Genomic DNA, 21970 nt, shown 5'->3' with positions numbered 1-21970 from the left:
TTGCCATAGCTATAAACACTGCTGTGCGGATCAAGGGTCCTGAATCTAAAGGAGCCCAAAATTCATCTAGCAGTGCTAATTCAAATGATATTTACAATTTTTCATTAGTCCTCATCACTATAACTATAATGTTCAAGACCCTTTAAAAAAGAGCCCAATGACCTCTCAACCCATATCATCTAGCATTCCTTTGTTCCCCTTTTCATCATACACATATCTACACCAAGAATACAATATTTCCAAAGTAAGTGTCTTTTCATGCCTTCCTGCCTCATTCCTCTTCCTGAAATGCCTTATTCCCCTCAATCTCCTAATTCACCCTGTGAATTTCTATTCTTCCTTTAAATTCAGCTCCGATGCCTCCTCTTTGGTTAATCCTTCCCAATCTAGACAAAATTAAGTATACCCCCTCCATTCCCTCAGGTTCAGAGGATAGCATGAAGGCCTTGTGCATACAAAGAAAATGTTAAAGGTAAAAATTTTGCTCATCCTTGTTGTGTCATTCATAATCTTTCACAAAGTTTTCACAATACTTTCACTTGTAAGAGATCTTCTAAGTCTAGTGGATTTCAAGAATATATTTGTTATATAATCCTTTGCTTTAACTAAAATCTCGGGAGAAAGGTCAATACATACGCAACAAATAAAACCAGAGTTGCTCTGGTTGTAATAATACAGAGAGGATCCAAAGTATCTCCACTTGAGTCTTCCCACAGTAAGCCCTGAGAATGGTCTGTGGAACCAGTTACCCCAATCCAACACCTTCTTTTTATAAATTATAAAACTTCAATCAGGAGAAGGGATATGTGATATTTAAGGGCATACAATAATTTAGTACTAGGGCCATGTCTACTGTCAGCTAGCCCTATTACTTGTCATTCTTGTCTTCCTACTCTTGGGGGTAAAAAGCTACATGAAGAAAACTGATGAGAGAGAGAAATAAGAGGTTTAACTAGCCTTAAAAATGCTATGGGAGCTTCTTCCATCAGCCTGCCAGCTGGAGCAAAAGATATGCCAGTATAATACCTACCTTGAGACAGTCTTAATGACTGGCTGCTAAGAGATTCAGTGGGGAGGCAGAAGAGACTGAGGGACTGGGGCGGGGGAGGGCATAGGGAGGGTTACCTAGTTAGGAGGCTGCTGTTTGCAGGGACAAGTAAGTACTAAGTCTCAGAAGGGGGCCCATGTATATTATGGGTTTTCAGGGTCATCAAGAAGGGGGTATTATAGAAGCTTAGCAGGTATTGGTTATGTTGTGTATCTTGACTTGTGTTGTACTTTATACTTTGCAAAAACCCAATGAACTATGTATTTATTATTTGGCACTTTAATACTTCAATGTTTAAAAAGTTTACCAGGAAAACAGGCCTCTGGAAGAGATAATAGACTGAAGGCCATAAGGCCCCAGAGCTTCTTTAGCCAAGGACTACACTCTCTGACATCCTTGTATCAACCCCTTCTTCACTGTCATGGTCCCACTACTATAAGCCTCCAGTATCTCATAGATGGACAACCAAAATATGCTCCTAAAGTCTCCAGGCCAACACAAGTTCTTCCTCCTCCATTTCTACACTGTCTCCAGATAAACCTTCCCAAGGAAGGCACTGATTGAATCACTCTCTTGCTCCAAAACCTTCACTATTCCCCACTGACTACATCTCTGAGCTTTGCATTCAAGGTTCTTCTTATCAGATCCCAATCTACTATTCTAGGATCAGCTCATGATTCCTTCTTATCAAATCACTGACTGCATCTGAACATGGCCCACTCTGCCATACTTGTGTTGTTTTATCTTCTTCTTGTTATTTTCATTCAACCCTAGGAAAAGGACTGAGAAAAAAACTAATCATTTGCAAAAGTAGTAAAAAGCTTAAGAAAGTCTATTCACCCCTCAAAATTACCCCCCATCCTCCATCCACCCTCACTATTCCCTTGGGGGAAAATAATACTTTAGAAAGTTCTATTTCATCTTCATATGATAAAGATTGGCAGCAAAATATAAAAAATAAATCTAGCTCCTGGGAAAAAATAAAAGTAACTTTATCTCCCTATTTTTGGTTTCCTACATGAGATGGTGATGATAACAATGATTTTTTTTTCCACATAGCACTTCAGAGTTTACAAAGCACTGTCATAAACTACTTAATTTCAATAAAATCTCATGATAACCCTAGAAAGTAGACATTCTCATTGACATTTATACATAATGACACCAAGGCTCCGGTGACCACTAAGATTACTTTCCAATTCTCATATTCCTGGGATTCTCTGAGATAAGGTTTATTTCAACAACTTCCTACTACTCTTCTGAGCATCTCTCACCCCATCTCCACTCCTCCACCACCAGGTGTCTATTCTATATTCCATCCATACTGAGTGTTGCTCTCAGTGTGGTTGTAATCTCCAATATGATGCCTGAGACCACCATAGTCATCCTCCTATAGGTATTAATAAATTCCTAGAGGACTCCAAGATTAGAAAATCTTTAAGATCCAAAGAACAAGTCTTAAATGGTGACATTTTAGGCAATTTAAGAAGAGATGAGAATAATATTTAGAGAAGGAGCTTATCCAGTGCTCCCAAGAAATTCATATTCCTTCAATAATTTTTTGAGGCCTACTATCAGCCAGCATGCTAAAAAGCTGAGGCAAATAATAAAACATAGCCTTTGCCCTAAAAGAACTCACAGCCTAATATAGACCCCACGTGTAGTACTGATTTTAGCTCAAAGAATCCAACTCCTGACTCCACCATTACAAAAGTTTTTGCCAAGTTAGACGTAATCCCCAGGAAGACATTCTACCCACTGTCATCCATTCCTCCTCATCAACAATAAATGTCCCATTCAAAATCAAAATGTCCCAAGCAAATCAACAAGTAAACTTCCCAAGTCCAGAGAAATTGTTTCACATATTTATAAACAAACATTAGGGAAAACATTCAACTTTACCTGTATTCATAGAAATGCATGTTAAAACACTCAAATATTGCTTTGGGGTGGCTGGCTGGCTCAGTCAGTTAAGCATCTGACTCTTGATTTCAGGTCATGATCTCACAGTTTCTGAGTTCAAGCCCCTCATGGATTCTCACTCTACCTCTCTTTTCTGCTCCTCCCCCACTCTCAAAACAAATAAATACACATATTTTTAAAAAACACCCAAATATTGCTTTTACTCCTATTAATATTTAAAAAAATAATAATGTGCTGAAAAGTGAGGTAGAAATGGTTGATGGACTACAAACAGGAAAAACTTTTTATAGGAAACAGTATAGTAATATCTATCAAAAGCTACATATTTCATAATTTTTGATTAAGTAGTTCCTTTCCTGAAAATTGAGAATGCCTATAGTCTTACCTGAAAATTGAGAATGCCTATAGTCTTACTATGCAATAATCATGAAAAATTTGAAGTCAATACAGTTCTCTAATAGAAATATAATTGGATAAATCATGGTACAAGTGCTATGAAAAAAAATATAAGTAACAACATGTAAAAATTATAACTGAAAAAACAATATGAAATTATGGCTACATAACAATCACAATTATGTAAAAAATAAGTTTGCATATAGTCAAATATTGGAAGAGAATGTGGAAAAATGTAGAAGCAGCTTCTCTATTGCTATGGGAAAATTATGAGAGAAATATGTTCTGTTTAAAACTTTCTTTAATCATGCTGATATAACTATAAATCCTACTTTATTACATTGCTTGTTTGACTATCTTTCCAAATAAACTATAAGTTTTGTGAAGATGGGACAATGTCTCTTGTGCTCAGCATTATAGTGCCAGTTCCTACAGAATAATTCATGAAAAAATGAATGAAATAACATGGGAAACTTCATAATAAATACCCTCAAGACGGAGAGGGAAAGGAGACCACTAAAAGTAAGCAAAAGGCTGATCTGTACATGCCTTTTTTTTTTTTTTTAAGCTCTATTGATGGGAAAAACCAAACCAACCATTGAAAAATCTCTGAGAAGTCTTTATTTCCTCAAGACCACTGCTGAGATGCTCCTAAAAGGTGTGGAAAAAGACAGAGGGTGCTAGGTATTCCCAGGATTTGGGAGGAACACATGGAATCAGAAGGGACAGGACCTTCATATCCTTGCCCTACCCCCAAACCCGCTGCCCTTTGACTCTCAGAACTTTGCATATAATTATTGCTGGAATTAAGGGGTAGGATGTAGCAAGAAGGACTGGCTACCTGAAAAAAAGAAGGCAGAAAAAAATAGATCACAGAGAACAGTCTTTTTAGTAGGAACTTAAATTTGACACCATCCTAACATCTGGCTAAGAAATAAATTTCCAGGTACAAAGGAAAATAAGAAGCTTTAAAGGAACTGAGCTCTGGAGTCAAAAATCCCCTTTCCTGACAACTTAAAATCAGTCTGAAATATACCAGAAACACCAGAAGGATTCTAAATCATAAAAATATTATAAGCATTAACAAAAACACATAGGGAAAGGAGATTATCTTTAAGTTGTTTTTCAACCAACCTACGCAGCACCTGTCACAGGCCATACAGGCTCTTTCCAGCTTAAGCAATTTTTTTATCCATCCTTAGTGCTTTTAGGCAAAAGTGTCCTAATTGACTAATGGCTCAGAAAGTAGTTTAGCTACATAGAGAAAAGAGGCACTGAAGTAAGGAGAAAAAAAGCACAGAGAAAGAAGAATCTAGATTTTAGATGTCACTCTACCTATTTCATGTTGTAACTATATACACAATCACAATCCACCTGAGCTTTGGTTTCATAATCAAAACAGGAAGTTATACCAAATTACATCACAAGGTTAAGGTGACAATTGAGCGAGATGACACCTGCAAGTCAAAGTACATAAGAAATTATCAAGTTTTACTTATATGTATGACTTTATTACAGAATCCTAAATTTCCTTCCAGGGTCAAAGTTAAGTTAAGTATATTTTTTTCAACCAAAATGACTGCATAAGCCATCTAGGAGCTAAAGGAAAATCAGCCTAATCCCACTTTGCCAAGTCAACTGACAATTTATTCTTTCAAAGAGAAGACTTTTCATGTGGGCAAGTAGCAATAAGGAAGGACTCTCCTCTGCTCCCAGTCTTAGGGCTGGAATTCCACTATTCGTTATTTAGGATTAGAGAAATTGTTCTATTTTCCAACTCCTTCTATGAAAAAGCAAAAACCTGTGAAAAGGAATTGCCAATAACCATTAACAACTTCTAGCTGAGCAAAGATTAACTTAGCCTACTGAAAATGAAAGGCTAGGAGATAGGGACACTGACAATAATCTGGCCTACAATTTCCACGAACCTCCTGACTTTGAGGAGGTTCCAACCACCACTGTGTCCAGCCACTAAAATTTCCTCCAAATTCCTCATTTCAGCTCCTAAAAATCACCAGACTAATTCTTGCACTGAAAAATAAGACCTCCTGTCCCAAATTGTTTCAGAAAAATATGTTTACCTCTGGAATGAGTGCCACCCAAGTCACAGGACATATGTCCATGGACTCAGAATGAAAGGTGTCAACAGGGAGAGAAGGCACAGAAAAGTAAAACAGCAACAACAACGACAACAAAATTCACCACCTCCACAGTTCTTACTATAATCAACAGCCCTGATACTAGGAAAAATATATTTGCTCCCCTAAATTCCTACTCCTAATAACTAGAAAAACTGCCCATGACAATACTTAAGAGGAAATTGAGAATTCTTCTTCATATCAACTCTCAATCCTACCTGCTGCAATACCTTCAATCCATATATATTTAAATCTGTGTGTTACAGTTTGCTATTTGACCTCACAACAATCTATGAAGAAAGAAGGGCAGGCATTATTACTACAATTTTAAGGATGAAGAAACTGAGATTCAGAAAAGGATAGCAACTTGCTATACCTGAATTCACCCAGACCATCTGACTCCAAATCTCCTATGCTTTCCAGAACACTATGATGCTTCCTGAGGTTTTTTGGTTCCCTTCTTTCCAAAAAGTATCAGTCTCAACCTTCCTGTCACCACCTTCCATGGCACTGTTCATTGGCTTTTTGTGTCAGAACCCAGAAGTTTCTGCAAGAGAATCTCGAGGTAGCATTAAAGAGAAATCATTAAGCTTAATATCCTTGGAAAACAAAGATGCCTGTTAAATGGCTGAAAGAACTGATATTCTTGTCCACTTAATATAAGCTTCCAACTAGATTAGCTATCCACCTAGTTCTATGACACCAGCAACTCTGTCTAGGAAGCTAGTAGAAAAATATACAAAATCCAAAGTCAAAGAAGTCTAGTCCTGGGTTCTAGTCCTGACTCTATCACTTCCTGGCTATGTGAGCTTGGGTCATCTCCCCATCTTAATTCCTTCATGCATAAAATGAGGATAACATTAATTATGCCCCACAAATACTATCATGTGGAGGATTAAATGAGACAATGAATGTGATAGCACTCAAAGAACAAAGCTATCTCAAAAATATCTTCCCCCAAGACTTTCAAAACACTAGTAATCAATGTTTTCTAAACTATATGTAACCAACTACTACAACCAAAATGAAGGAATATTCAACTAGGTTTGTCCTATTTTTTCTAAATTATTTTTAGTGTCATGGAAATCTGTCTACAAATAATTTTACTTGACTTGAAGTCTCCTACAAATACTCATATGGTATGCTGTTGTCAAAATCTGCTCATCAGGGTGGAACACTTATTGAACATCTCTATATCCCAGACTATGATTAGATGTTTTCAGTTTATTTCAATAGGTTCTCATAAGAACCCTTTGAGATATATTTTATTTCCTCTTTACAGATGAAGAAACTGAAGTTCAGACAGAATAAGAAATTGCCCAAGGTCAAATGTGTGTCTCTGTCATTGAAGATAAGAAACATCAAGGTGTTCAGGGGCAAGCAATTTGGAACACTGTTCTCTAGTGATTACACAACAAGTTGATTAAAAGCATGGACTCAGAACTAGATTACCTGGGTTCAAACCCTGGATTCACTATGAGCTTTAGTTTCCTCACTTGTAAAATTAAGTTAATAATAATAATAACCTATTTCATAACCTAGTAAATAAGTTAATAAATCTGCATAGAACAATGCCTGCCTGTCATATACCCAATAGATTATGTATTATGATCATCATTTCTCCCACTCTGCTTACCCAAACTTTCTCTTTTCCCTGCCCTGAAACCTGTACACTAACTAGCTTAAATCTTCTCTACACACACATTACCCATTACTGTTATGCTTTTGCTTTCTTTTCCTTTTAAGTGAAATGCATCTCTCCTTCCTCATTAATCTAAATCTCCCTCAGCCTTCAAAGGCTAGCTCAGATCTACCCCTTATGTGAAACATTTTCTGACTTCCTCAGCCCACAGCAATCTCTTCCTTCATCTGAAAAACCCTTTATACTGTCAAACAATCTAAACTGTAGAACTCACTTGATTTCTAAAAATCACTTGATTTCTGAAGATAAATGATTTAACCCAAATCCCTAATTTTTGAAATAGAAATTGAAGCTTAAAGACTTAAATTGCCTTTGGTGACACAAAAAGTTAACTGGCAGAGTAGACACTTGAATCTGGATATTTTAAAATGTGTTCAATGTTCTTTCTACCATACTCTCCTAATTTTTGTCTTCCTTGAGATTCTGCACAACTTCTCAAGGCTGAAAGCATATATTCTATAATTATCTAAGTATTTACCTGGTTTTGTGGTCTTAATGGCAACTAACACTGAAGTTAGATGTTTGCTGACTGATTAGCAGATCAATCTTTCATTGGTGCCCTTTTGTCTAATAGGTAAAGCATTAATTAGCACTCAACAGAATTTAAATTCTCACCATCAGGGAATAATAGGGGCTGAAGAGGGAAATATAACCATATGTAACCCTAGAGTTGTGTCACAGGGTCTACCACATCCCACTACATACCCTCAAATTTAGAGCCCTGCACCATGAGACTTGGGGCATAGGACACTCCAGCATGTCCCCCCCCACATACAGCTCCCTCTCTGGATTATTACTGGAACCTGGAAGTATAAAAGAAACAGTATTCAATTGAGTTTTTATTATGAATATTAGGGCCTTTCAAGGATTAGAGTCTGCAACAGAACAAAAGGGACTTCAGTTGCCTCCTACAAAGTCCAAGCCTCTTTTTGCAGGATTACCTCAAGCTAAAGTTACTGCATAAAGTTGCTAGGTCTCTTGAACAGAGAAATAAATAAGAGGTATATATCCTGGAAAGTTATTATAGCTGTAATTAGGAGGACTGGAATGGATGAATGGTCCTAGACAGAAGGAAAAAAGAAAGAACTGAGTCCAAAATTTGAGAAAGGCTCAAGTAAGCAAAGACATGTTAGTGGCTAGGCTGAAAGAGGGGAAGAAATCGAGAGTACATGGCTATTCTCCCAAGAACAAGCATGGAGTGTTTATGCCCATCAGAAAAGGGTATGTTAGAGAGTGGAAGAGCAGGTTTATCATCAAGGGAGGCTAGTAACAATAATTAATGCTTTTATACCATTTTACAATTTATAAAAATATTTTGGGGGCCCCTGGGTGGTTCAGTCGGTTAAGTGTCCGACTTCGGCTCAGGTCATGATCTTGCAGTTTGTGAGGTTCGAGCCCTGTATCAGGTTCTGTGCTGACAGCTCAGAGCCTGGAGCCTGCTTTGGATTCTGTGTCTCCCTCTCTCTGCTCTGCCTCCGCTCATATACTCACACTCACTCTCTCTCTCTGTCTCTCAGAAATTTTTTCATAAGTCATTGACTGATCCAACAAATAATTATTGAAAACCTTCTTTGTCATACCAAATGCTGGGGATACCAAAATTAAAGTTATAGTCATTGTCTTCAAGGAGATCTCAGGGTTAAAGGTGAGAAGATGAGAAGAGAGACAAGTAAAACCTGATTATAATACAAGTTAATTGCTATGAGACAAGCAAGTATATTATGGTTTCTAACACAAATTGAAAGAACTAAGGAAGGAGTAAATCTAGTCTTGACTCTATTAACAGTCAACAACTGAACTGAGTCTTGAAAATTATCCAGGCAAAAACACAGAAGAAGCCTTTCAGGTAGTAGGAGTAGTAAAACATAGGGGCATGGCACATTCCATTAAACCTGAGTAGTTTGTCATGGCTATCAAAGTGGGTGGGGGTCAAAGACAGTTAGAACTGAAGAGGTAAGCAAAGTCAGATCATGAAAAGCTTACTGTGTATTTCAACATTTTTCAGTCACAATGTTGTTTAGTTCTCCAGAATTATCCTTTGGGTAAACCAAAAGAATTTTTTCACTAAGGAGAAAGAAACAAGCATGTTGGGTGGCCCAAGATGAATATTTCATGCTGAGGGAAGAGAAGAACTTCAGAAAAATGAGCTTCTTGAGAGCTAAGTGTCAATATAATCTATGGAGGAGAACCTCAACCCTTAATTTTATTCTATTTGCCTTTGCTCTGTTCAAAGCTCCCATGGGCTAGATAATATTTTCCAGTATTGTGGGCTGGTATGGCTCTCATTCAGAGCTAAATCTCTAAAGATTTATGATTTGGACTGTTTGAAAATTGGTAATTAAGTTAATTTGTATTTCATACAGCATAAGAGAAAAAGCATTTTTTTTTTCAACATTTATTTTTGGGACAGAAAGAGACAGAGCATGAACGGGGGAGGGGCAGAGAGAGAGGGAGACACAGAATCGGAAACAGGCTCCAGGCTCTGAGCCGTCAGCCCAAAGCCCGACGCGGGGCTCGAACCCACGGACCGCGTGATCCTGACCTGGCTGAAGTCGGACGCTTAACCGACTGCGCCACCCAGGCGCCCGGAGAAAAAGCATTTTAAGAGTTATATTTGGGGTGCCTGGGTGGCGCAGTCGGTTAAGCGGCCGACTTCGGCTCAGGTCATGATCTCACGGTCCGTGAGTTCGAGCCCCACATTGGGCTCTGGGCTGACGGCTCAGAGCCTGGAGCCTGTTTCGGATTCTGTGTCTCCCTCTCTCTGACCCTCCCCTGTTCATGCTCTGTCTCTCCCTGTCTCAAAAATAAATAAAATGTTAAAAAAACCAGTATTTGCAGTAAGTAAAAAACTGTATTTGCAGTAAGTAAAGATGATTTCCAACATAATAACATATACTCTAATCCTAGAATACTTCTTCCTCACCATTGTTCCCTTCTATCCTTTTTTTCATTCTCTAGATCTCACTTTCCTAGGTTCAATTTGGCAAAGATTTACTGAACTCAAACTATGTGTCAGACACTCTGCTGGATGCTAAGGATATAAAAATGAGTAAAACCCTAAGCCTGCTGCAAAGAACTCTCTATCACATAAACCAATCATTGTGTTGAGTCCAGTGATAAAGATATCCACATGACTGAAAGAGGGCATAGAGCGGACAGAGATGCCCGATATATTCCAGGAGCTAAGAGAAGGATTTCTGATAAAGGAAATATTCATCTCAGTCTCAAAAGGTGAATATGCGTTTAGTCAAGAAAAGGAAGGAAAATAGAAGAAAAGCAATTGCAGGAGGAGTGGACAGCATAAACAAAGGGAAGGAATGCCATAATGTGTATATGGAACTGCAAATAGTTCAATAATCCTGTAAACTGAAGTTTAGGGATGGAAATGGTTAGGAGATTGAAGAAGTAAGCAGGGGTCAAATCACAGGAGGCCATGAACTTTACATATCAGACATGGGATAGGACACGAAACGCATTAAGCAAAGGAGTCAAAGAGTCACATTTGTATTTTAAATAGCTCATTCGGGCTATTAAGTGGAAATCATGATGAGGCGTGCAAAGGTTCTAGGTGAAATTAATGAGAAATTGAAACAGACAACTAATGGTGTCCTCAGTTGAGACAGAGAATATAAGAAGAGCTGGAATAGGAAGGGAAGAGAAGGAATTCAATACTGAAACAAATGACCTTGAGTCACCTTTAACCACCCAAATGGAGATGTCCAGCAGGCAACTAAACATACATGTAAAGATCAGGACAATGTTCTGGTCTAAAGGTTGAGATTTGGGAACTGATTGCATTTAGGAAATAACTGAAATCTTGAGAGTGGATGGACCAGGGAAAATATGTAGAGTGAAAAAGGAAATGGGCAGAAGATGGGGCCCTGAGGAACACCTACATTTAATGAGGTAAGCAAAGGAAAAGACCAAGAAGAGAAGGAACTTTAAAAAGACAGTATGAAGAAAAGATTGCCATATTCAGAAACCAAGGGACTTCCAAATAGAAGATAAACAGTATCAAGCCAATCAGTTAAAGTATAAACTGACACCTTCCTTTGGATTTAGCAATGAGGTAACCTAGCAAGAACAATTTCAGTATTATGGAAAAGGTAAAAGCTCTCAGTGCAAGGGGGCAAATATAGGATAAGGAAGTGGGGACAAGAGTGAGATTTCTCTTTAATATCTGGAAGAGTGATTAAGAAGGCAAAGAGCAGATTTTGCTTGTTCCTTTCTTTACAAGGATGGACCAACCAGTAGAAAATGAGAGTATGAAAAGAAGGAAATAGAAGTGGTGAAATTTAGAGCAAAGACATGGAGAAGGCTGGAGGAGATGGGGCTTTTTTAAACAATAGACAGTATCCTCATGCTCTGAAAATGGGGTAAAGAAAATGAGCATTGAGGTAAGAGAGAGAAGCAGAACAAGAGTATTTTAAAGGAACTGTGTAATAATAGCAGAGAATGCTGAAACCCAAGTTACGTGTTCAGAAAGAGTGTAATCCAGAATATAGCCAAAGTTTAGGATTGAGAGAGTAGTGACAAATGAGTCTGAAAAGATAAACTGGAGGTTGTAAATAATCCTCACAAGCAACAATGAGTTAGAGAAGAATGTTTAAAAGGAAATTAACTCTAGAAAATCAGTGAATGCTTTTGTTTTAAGAATACTCTGAAATTGGTTAAGCTTTGGGTCAAGTCATGATCTCATGATTCATGTGTTCAAGCCCAGCATCTGGCTCTGTGCTGACAGCTCAGAGCCTGGAGCCTGCTTCAGTTTCTGAGTCTCCCTCTCTCTCTGCCCCTCCCTTGCTCGTGCTCTCTCAAAAATAAGTAAACGTAAAAAAAAAAATTTTTTTAAAGAATATTCTGAATGCAATATGAAAGATAGATTGAATAGGAGAAAATAATACAGGAACACCTTTTAAAGCCATTCTATGTTTCTCTCTTCCTTCATTTCTCCCTCTGTAACCACACTTCCTTAATTAGTCACAAGTGAAACTGCAGCAGAGCTATTTTAAAATTCATTTATTAAATAAAATAAGGATTTATGTGGTCCTGTCCCTAATTGTTAATATAGCTGAGTCAAATGGGTAATGTTTCTTATTTAAAAAAACAAAAAAAAAAACAGACTAAATTATGTTTCCTTTCAAAAAATACCGAAGAAAACCTTCAAAAATTCTGGGTATGAACAGACTTCAATCTAAAAAAATTAAGATATTTCTCACCCCTGAAATGTGCAAAATAGATAATAAAACTGCACAATAAGATCTGGGGAACTCAACAAAAGGACCAAGATAGGTTGGGTACCTGCATGTGGAAACAAGGAAGGATGCAACAATCACTAGTATGGCTCTTTACCCTTTACAAAATGCTTTTCCAAAACCTTGTTTTATTCAATTCTCATGACATCGCTATGAGATATATATGCTATTATTCCATTTTACACATAAGGGAATTTTTGTCTGTATTATTCCAGAACCCAAAATACTGTCTGGCATATAGTAAGTGTCTAATGAAAAATGTGTCAAATAGAGGGAAAGGGGGCTCAGTGAGGTTATGTAACTCTGATAGGGTCATATGGTTGATGGTGGAGCCAGGTCTCAACCCTAGGTCTTCTGACCCTTAGTCCTATATGTTCATATTGTTTCATGCTGCTGAAAAGAGAAGTGTAGAGTGACTGAATATAATCATAATCTGCTTTGTAATTTTACATGAACTGATTACAATTTCAGAAATGCCTGCTGTCAAGCAACAAACAAGGCCAGTATACTTCCTCCCATTCATAGGCACGCTGAATGGGCATCTTTAGAGTTCAGAGATCTATGGTATTTGCTCACTTTATTCTTTCTATAGGTCTCCTGCCCTATTCTAGGTTACTTCCTTCTGCTGCATTGAAGTAATGTCTGCAGAATAGAGAAACCTTTTTTATCATCCTCTCCTCTCTCTGGAAAACTATATGTAGCCTTGTGGTATTCAATTGCATCTATGTGGAAAGCTAAAACAAAGAATGACAATGCCATCCAATGAGTATGCAGAAGGTCTTACAAGATTTGGAGGGGCACATATAGCATGAGTGCCATTAAACACTAAAAACAGTATGCAACTCTACATCCTGAGGCCACTACATTTAACTATGCCCTCACTCTCTTTAAGGATATGATCCTGGGGCACCTGGGTGGCTCAGTCGGTTAAGCGGCCGACTTTGGCTCAGGTGACGATCTCACGGTCCGTGAGTTTGAGCCCCACGTCGGGCTCTGTGCTGACAGCTCAGAGCCTGGAGCCTGTTTCAGATTCTGTGTCTCCCTCTCTCTGACCTTCCCCCGTTCATGCTCTGTCTCTGTCTCAAAAATAAATAAACGTTAAAAAAAAATTAAAAAAAAAAAAGGATATGATCCTGAAAAAGCTGTGTATATATAAAATTTTTGTAAATTGAGTAACTCCAAAAGCAGTGGGGTGCTTACTATTTAAGTAAATCACTGGATTCTACTCCTGAAATCATTATCGCACTATATGCTAACTCACTCAGGTATAAATTTAAAAATATATATATATTTTTTTTTTAATTAATGAATCATATGATAAATCCTTTTGCAAAAGAAACAACCTTTTTTATAATAAAAAATAATCTAATTTTTTCTGCTGGCAAGTTTGTCTTTTGTGTGTGTGTAGGAATCTGGCAATCTGGGTTCAGATCCTGAAATTTCAGCTTAACAGCTTAACTATTTAATATTGAGCAAGTGATTACTTTTATGAGTTTGTTTACTCATCTATGAAATATTCTTTCTACTGTTCAGGATCACTGTGAGAATAAAGTAAGACAATGTGTATGTGTATGTTATATAAACTGCTCAGCACAGTGTATATGGCAGGGATCAAGAAATAAAGGCTTTCAGCCAGTACTTCAACATACGTATACAAAAGTTCTTAGGTCTATCAGGAAGAAAGAAATTCAACCACATGTCCCCAATTCCCATCTTTGAGGAGGTAAGAAAGAGCTACTGAATGGAGAGTACTCAAAGATGAGCCTTTTATACAAAGACATGTTTAGTCATTTATTGACCTATGCCTCTTCTTCCAAAGATTTACAAGCATTATGCCATAGAATAAATTATAAAGTTTTTTTTAAAGAAAATAGCACAAAACTGTAACATGGAAATAATATAGTACTGTAAAGGATCTTAGAGAATGTCTGTTTCAATCCTCTCATTTGACAGATTTTACAAAATCAACCAAGGAGGCAAAATAGTTTACCTAAGGATACACAATGGCACATTTTTAATGGCCTAATCATTTCTACCCACATCTTCATTTCCCAGGACAACCCACCTCTGTGTTCTCATAGCATCGTACACATGCTAATTACCATACTATAATAAATCCTATTTAAATATCTGTCCTCTTTGGGGCACCTGGGTGGCTCAGTCAGGTAAGCATCTGACTTTGGCTCAGGTCATCATTTTATGGTTAGGGAGTTCGAGCCCCGTGTCAGGCTCTGTGTTGACAGCTCAGAGCCTGGAGCCTACTTCAGATTCTGTGTCTCTCTCTCTGCCCTTCCCCCCGCTCACACTCTGTCTCTGTATCTCTCAAAAATAAATAAACGTTAAAAAAAATTTTTTTAAATGTCTGTCTTCTTCCCTCTTGGCCTGGAGGATCCTCATAAACAAGGCCTATGCCCAACTTATCCTTATATCTCCAGCATCTGGCTTACGTTAGATGTTCAGCTGCACTGAACATATCCCAGTTAACTGTTTTACCGATTTTAGAGGAAGGTATACAACTCTGGAAAACTTACTGTTTGGGTCTCCACTACTTCTTGCTTAGCAAGATACTGAAAAGGCTAATGTTATTAAAGATCTGAACTTGGTACAGAAAGACAGGAAGCAATCTCAAGTAGAGAGGGACACTGGTAAAAATGGGTCCCTAAAAGGAAGGTCATCATTGTACCACAGTCCGACTAACCTTATTATAGTTTTGGATTTTGATTACTAGGCCTCTAAGAATCTCCTTCAACCATTTTACAATAACCTTTCCTGAAACAACAATAACACAAATAAGACAGTGAAATTGGTGTGAATATAGCATGATACTCGTGTGGCTCTTTTTAAAGTATTCATTAAAGAATTCCACAAAGAATCTATAAAACAGACAAAAATAGTATTTTTAAGGAGAAAAAGGATTAATTTGAGGGATCTGCTTAAAGAGTGACTTAAGAGTAGAAAGACCTCTTTAAGGAAGATGCGGTCGCAGCTATAGTGGAGCCCTGGATGCCTTGCTCCTGCTCCTGACTCACCAGTGTTCACTCTTGCCCAGGAACAAGATGATCAGGAAGCCACTCCACAGTCATGGCTTTTAAAACCACTGGGAAAACACTCAGGAACCAGAGGCAGGAATTCAACAATTCAGAATAACTCTAACCAGCCACAACCCGGTATCTTTGGAGAACGTATGTGCTGACTTGACCAGAGGTACAAAGGAAAAGAATCTCAAAGTGAAAGGACCAGTTCAGTTGCCAAGACTCTGAGAATCATTAAAGGAAAATCTCCTTGTGGTGAAGGTTCTAAGACTTGGAATCATTTTCAGATGAGGATCCACAAGCGACTTACTGATTTTCAGTCCTTCTGGGATTGTTAAACAAATTACCTCCATCAGGATTGAGCCAGGAGTGAAGGTTGAAGTCACCATTGCAGATGCTTAAATCAATCTTTTCAGTAAATTATATCAGTTATTAAAAAAACAAAAAGAGTAGAAAGAAATTTGAGTTGGAGTCAGATGATATAAGTTCTAGTCTCCATTCTCTAACTTCTTATTGGTGGGCAAATCATTCCATTTCTCCACAGCTAGATGATCATTCAGGTTCTTTCGAGTTCAAATGCTATAATTATAAAAGGAAAAGTCTCTATCAGTCCTTGAAAGAATCAGGGATGGAAAAAGATAAAAGTTAGAAAGGTAGAAAGATAGCAAAACAGAGGGATAGAGTGGTACTGTGGTATAGTGGGGAGAGATAGCTCAGAAGAGAGACTGAAGTTCTAGATTCTAGTTCTGGTTTTGCCATTAACTAGTTAAATAACCTTGAACAACTCACTGTCCCCTCTTCAGATCAAGATTTCTCCCATTTATAAAGTACCCAGATGATCTTCCAGCTCTAACCATCTAGAATTCTAAGCTATAGCCTACTGCTCTTACGAACAATGAAATTTTATGGAATCAGTATGTTTATGTTCACCAGTCAGAAACAGGACACACAGACAAAATATTTAGCAGACAGAAACCTCAAACCTCATTTGAGCTTCCTCCCAAGTTCCAATTCAAATATTTTTCTAGAGCCTCTCACAAGCACTGGTTCAGACTACTATACTTTGAATTCCCCTATTCTTAATAATATGGCCAAAGTTGGACCATCAAAGAATGAAAGTAGGTGCTGTCTAGTAATTCATCAATCCAGTCTTTTCACGGCCTTTGTCTTTTCTACTACTGTACTTTCCTTATACTATCCATTCTCTGGACTGAGCCAAACCTATCTTTTTTTATTCGAATTCTTCAAGGTTCAATTCAAATCTCAATATTTCCATGAAGCATCCCCTTCCCACTTCTAGCCCGCACCCATTTTTCATTCTTTTAAACTTTTATAGTACTACACTGCTATGGTAGAGATTCAATAATATTTGTAAAAAGCTTATTAATACAACATTTCACATATAGCAGTTACCCAATAAATGACAGTAGTTGGTGTTGTTGCCACACCTTTAGCACTAATTACATACCGTTTAGTTCAGTGTATCTTAAGTTTAATGTGCAGGTGAATCACTTAGAGATTTTATTCAAATGCAAATTACGATTCAGTAGGCATGAGGACCTGATAATCTGTAGTTTAATAAGCTCCTGGTTGATGTCAATGCTGTTAATCCAAGGACTATTATTCTTTGAATACAAGAGGTAGTTTTTAGTAAATTAAAAAAAAAAGTATGCTTATCTATCCATCTCGACAGAAAGATCTTGAAAGAGAGATACTATGTCTCCTTTTTCTTAGAATATATACCTTATACAGAGAAGATGCTCCATAAACACCTGTGGATTTACCATATCTGCAGTTTCTAGAACATCTAGATAGTCTCTAGAATGCCTGTGCTACACTGATTTTCAAACCAAACATTGAGAGATGCTAAGATGAAAAATTTCACTTCATCACTGTTATTGAAATCGCTGAAAATGGAGTCAGGAAAATCTGAGAGAAAACTTACCTTTTCACCAGTGAGAGTGTAATATGCAGAAAAAACAACATATCCAAATGGACGTTTGTTCCTTGTTTAAACACAGAGATCATTAGAGTTCAGTGATTTTATTTTATTTATTTTTTTTTTTAGAGAGAGAGAGCAAGAGCAGGGGAGGGGCCAGGGAGGGGGAGGGGGAGGGGGAGAGGGAGAGAGAAAGAGAGAAAAAATATCTTAAGCAGGCTCCATGCTCAGCGTGGAACCTGACTCAGGGCTCAACCCCACAACCCTGGGATCATAACCTGTGCTGAAATCAAGAGTTAGATGCCCAACTGACTGAGTCACCCACGTGCTTCTAGAATTCAATCTTAATTGCACTTCAACCTTAGGCATGAACCTTAAAAGAAAACATGCATTGTCAGGCAATATGTAGATATTTTTAAAATATTAACAATAATTACTAATAAGGGATATAATGATCTTGACTTCATTTTTTAGTGAAGCAGATACATTTTTTCAATGATTCTTCACTGTGCAATTAACCTAAAGATCTTTAGCAACCAATGAAAACACAGTTCAATCAAAAGAGACAGAAATATCCTCCAATTTTCCCATCAACCTAGTCAGTGGCAAAGTCCCCAAATTCCATTGTTCACAATTACACTGGTAAACATTAGAAGGAATCTTAATCTATATTAAGGTTGCTCTGAAGGCTGCCTATTTAAAGCCCTTCTTTTAAATCTCCAATTATTTAAATGTTTGTTAAAACCCTCTTTATTTTAGCATTGTATAATTCAGATGAGACTGATATTCTTAAATTCTACTGGGAAGCTACACTCTGACTTCCTAGTCAAGCATCAGGAAAATAATAGTAGGCACATATGACACCTGCTCACTGAATGGTATCTAGACAGTTTAAACAATAAAACAAATTTACTAAAATTTGCCTTTAGAGCAAAAAGCACCTTGTTAAGGCACTCTGCTTGTCATAAGCAGGCACCTGCTCCTTAACTTACAGAGAACTTCCAATAAAACCATTCAACAATATTTAACTGAGATGTTTTTAACACATTTAGGCATGATATCAGACAAAATCTGCAATCCTGAGAATTGCTATTAAGCACAGAAACAGAGAAGCATCAAATGCTGTCAAGCACTAAACTCAAACTGGGTTTATGAGTTTTAATAAATCAATGTTATTACTTCAGAGAAAATCCGAAAACAGCTGGGAGTCAGCCCAAAGGAAAATGGCTTCTATTACTTCCATCAGAAGTCTAGTCTCCAGGGCAAAGCAAATTCTCTGGTTCATGCCGGGCAGGCAGTCTTCCTAGAGAATAAAATACCCAAGAAGAGTTTCAAATCTCAAGCCACTGAAGCAGTTAGTGATAAACACAAATCTACAGCAGCCACATCACACACGTACAAATGAGTGTCTTCCTACCTGCGGGCACCTAACTGGTAATTAAACCCAAAACAAATGCCTTCAACAGGATAGGAGATCGGGACAAGGTACAGGAGTGTCAGATTCTTGCATAAAAAAATGAAGCACCAATATCATTCCCATTTTTCCCCTCCTTTTCCTGGCCTTTCTTCAAGACTCATCTTTTGTGAAGCTTTCTCCTATAACTCTGGCTCTCCCATTCACTACATTTATTGAATGCCTGAAACACTAGTCTGAAATAATTCTAGATTCTTTTTTGTTAACCATTTCATGTTTCCATTTTGTCTCCCCAAATGTGAGCTCTCTGTAAGGCCCCTACAGTGCCTACCCTATAGAGGGAGCTAATTATTAATATTGCCAATAATATAATAACAAAATAGTAAGGGAACATAGCATAGTGGAGTGGCACTACTGGAGTCAAACGGGCCTAAGTTCAAATCGTGGGTCTACTATCTGCTGGCTCTATGACTTGGAACACATTATCCATTTTTTGTAAGCCTCAGTTTTGTGGTAAGAATTTAATGAGCTATATATTAGAGCACCTAGTACAGGGTTTGACATAGAACATATGTTCAGTAAAGCTTAGTTACCTACCTTTCTCACTTAATAAGCACTTGCTGATTTGAACTAAGAGTAATTACAGGGGGCTCCCTATGGTACCATCATATACTCTTAACTTTCCGCAAACACTCCTGCAAGTACCTTTGTCATTTCCTAACAAAGATCCCTTAAGATTTTTTACTCCACTGTTCTGAGAAAAGGCAACTACGCAAGTCACCCAAATGACTATTCAAAGTAGTCATATTAGGGGCCAGCCGGAGTGCATCTCCACATCTACATCTCACTTCCACCACACCCACGCCAGTACTCCCTTCCTCCAAGTCTCCCAGTGAGAAAATGATAGAGAAAAGCAGTGAAGCAAGCCAAAAGAGGAAATGGAGATAAACAGCTCTGTGGTCCCTCTGTGCCTCACTCTCGAGAGGAAGCACTTGGGTCCAGTCTGTAACCTCAACCCCTGTGAGAACGAAAAAAATAAAACCCTTCCCGTATTCCTGGGGCAGGGGCAACCAGGCTCTTGCCTCTTCATGTCTTCAAGCCCTTCACCAATCAATTCCACCATCACCACCCACCCCATTCATCCCCTGGGCCAACTTCCTGCTACATAAAATAGAACCTCTTTAAACTGATGTGTCTTAAATGAACCTCATTCAGCTTTTACCAACTGGAGGTAACATTTCCCCCCAGCCTTCACCATTCTAAGTTGAATATCCCTTAAAAAGAAAGAAAGAAAGAAAGAAAGAAAGAAAGAAAGAAAGAAAGAAAGAAAGAAAGAAAGAAAGAAAGAAATTCTTGAAGTTGCCGTCTACTGCATTAAGGTAGATCTCTGTTTGTGCCCCTTTAATGATCCAGAATATTTTACCTCAGTCATCTTTCCAGCTGGAAAAGGCCATCACTTCCACAACCCTCTCCCACACACATATTTTTTCCTAAAACAAAAACAAATGAAAAAAATCCACAAATCCCCTCCCTCCTGCACAAAATACAAGAATTTTAATATTCTTAAATAGACTTAAGCCATGCTCCATGGGAACAAGTCTCTGTACACCTGGGCTTTCACATGTTTTCTTTGACCAACGTTGATGTCACTACGGATACAAGCCCTCATCCAGCCGGGTGAAATCTATCCCCACCACCCTCTCCCCGCACAACACCGATCTCCACTGCAAATTCACTCCGTGACTCACGATATAGAATTGTTGTTGGCTTTGAATGTTTCACCTGAGCTTTGATGTGTCTAGGCTGAAAGTCGGCTTCCTCTGCACCACCTCCCCTTCGAAAACAAACAAAACTCTATTTTTTAAGATTTTTCCCTGTTGCAGAAAGTAGCTCTTTTTATGTGTCGTGAGGGATTTGAGAGAATCGAGGAAATATTTCACCTCAGGATTCACCTTTCCACCTTCCCCCCACCATACGCACGCTCACCCGCCATCTCCCCACTGCGGGACCATGCAGACCCCCCTTCTCCCGGGTCCGAAACGTTTCCTTGGCGCCCCGGGACCGCCTTCCCCGCGGCCTCCACAGCTGCCCGGCAGGCCCCGGGAGCCCCGAGCGGCGGCGGCGGCGGCGGCCGGGCACCTACCAGTCGGTGTGAGGCTCGTCGACGACCAGCAGCACCTTGGCCTTCCTGGCGGCGGCGGGCGCGGGCGCGGGCGCGTCCACCAGGCCGGCCGAGGCGGCTGTCTGCTTCACGGCTTGGGACAGCGAGCTAAAGAAGCTGCTGCCCACCGACGGCGCCGGGGCCGCCTGTGGCGCGGGTTGCGGCGCGGGAGCCGAGGCCGGCGGCGGCCTCCGCTCGGGGCCCGGCGAGGCGGCCGGGGGCGCCGACGAGGACGAGGCCGAGGCCGCGCCCGGACCGGGGGGCGGCGGCGGCGGCTGTTGGGGCTCGGGCCGCTGCAGGTCGGTCATGTAGCCATTGGGAAGGTTGGCGATGAAGCTGCTGTCCGACAGCCGGCGCCTCAGGAAGTTCATCATCTGGCTTGAGGGGCTGGGGGCGCGCGAGGCGGCGAGGCCGGGCGGCGCGGAGGGCGAGACTGAGGCGGCGACGGCGGCTGGAACGCTGAGGCGGCTGAGGCGGTTGAGGAGGCTGCGGCCGGGTCCGCGGCGCGCTAGCCCAGCAGACAGCCGCGGTGCACTGGGCCGGGCGGGCCGGGCGGCTGGAGGCTCCGCACCAGGGAGCGGGCGGGGCCTGGGGCGGGGCCACTGCTCGCCCCGCCCCGCGCCGCAGAGCGGGCGCCGCCCCCTACTCGCCGCCTGCGCGCCAGGCGCCTAAGCCGCTAGGTCTGGGGTCTTAACCCGTAGGGACTGCCAGGTCTCCCGCAACCTGAGCGGAGCTCTGTGGGGAGAGCGTGGGAACCAGTCATGCTCCCCGAAAACAGGGAAAAGAGGACCGAGACCCCTACCACCTATTTGGCTGGGGATGAAAGAGCCAGGTCCCATCCGATATGGAGACGAAGGAGACTGTCCCCACGCTCTTTGGAGGGAAGAGAGGTGTCAGCCTCCCCACCATGAGGTGAGGAAAAAAGCCAGTCCCGTGACGCTGGCGCGCGTGCACACACACACACA

General features: G+C 39.8%; 1 protein-coding gene across 1 annotated transcript in view; it reads right to left on the bottom strand.

Annotated features, from left to right (window-relative positions):
- SYN2 (synapsin II) overlaps nucleotides 1-21578 on the bottom strand; it is a 207208-nt gene extending 185630 nt beyond the window's left edge. The window contains exon 1 of the mRNA XM_045493829.1: nucleotides 20988-21578. Within this exon, the coding sequence (XP_045349785.1) occupies nucleotides 20988-21379 (392 nt within the window). The 5' untranslated portion in view covers nucleotides 21380-21578. The remainder of the gene's footprint in view (nucleotides 1-20987) is intronic.
- Nucleotides 21579-21970: the final 392 nt, after the last annotated feature.

Source organism: Leopardus geoffroyi, chromosome A2 (assembly GCF_018350155.1).
Source record: "Leopardus geoffroyi isolate Oge1 chromosome A2, O.geoffroyi_Oge1_pat1.0, whole genome shotgun sequence".
Taxonomy (NCBI): Eukaryota; Metazoa; Chordata; class Mammalia; order Carnivora; family Felidae; genus Leopardus; species Leopardus geoffroyi.
This window is presented reverse-complemented; position numbering and strand designations above follow the sequence as displayed.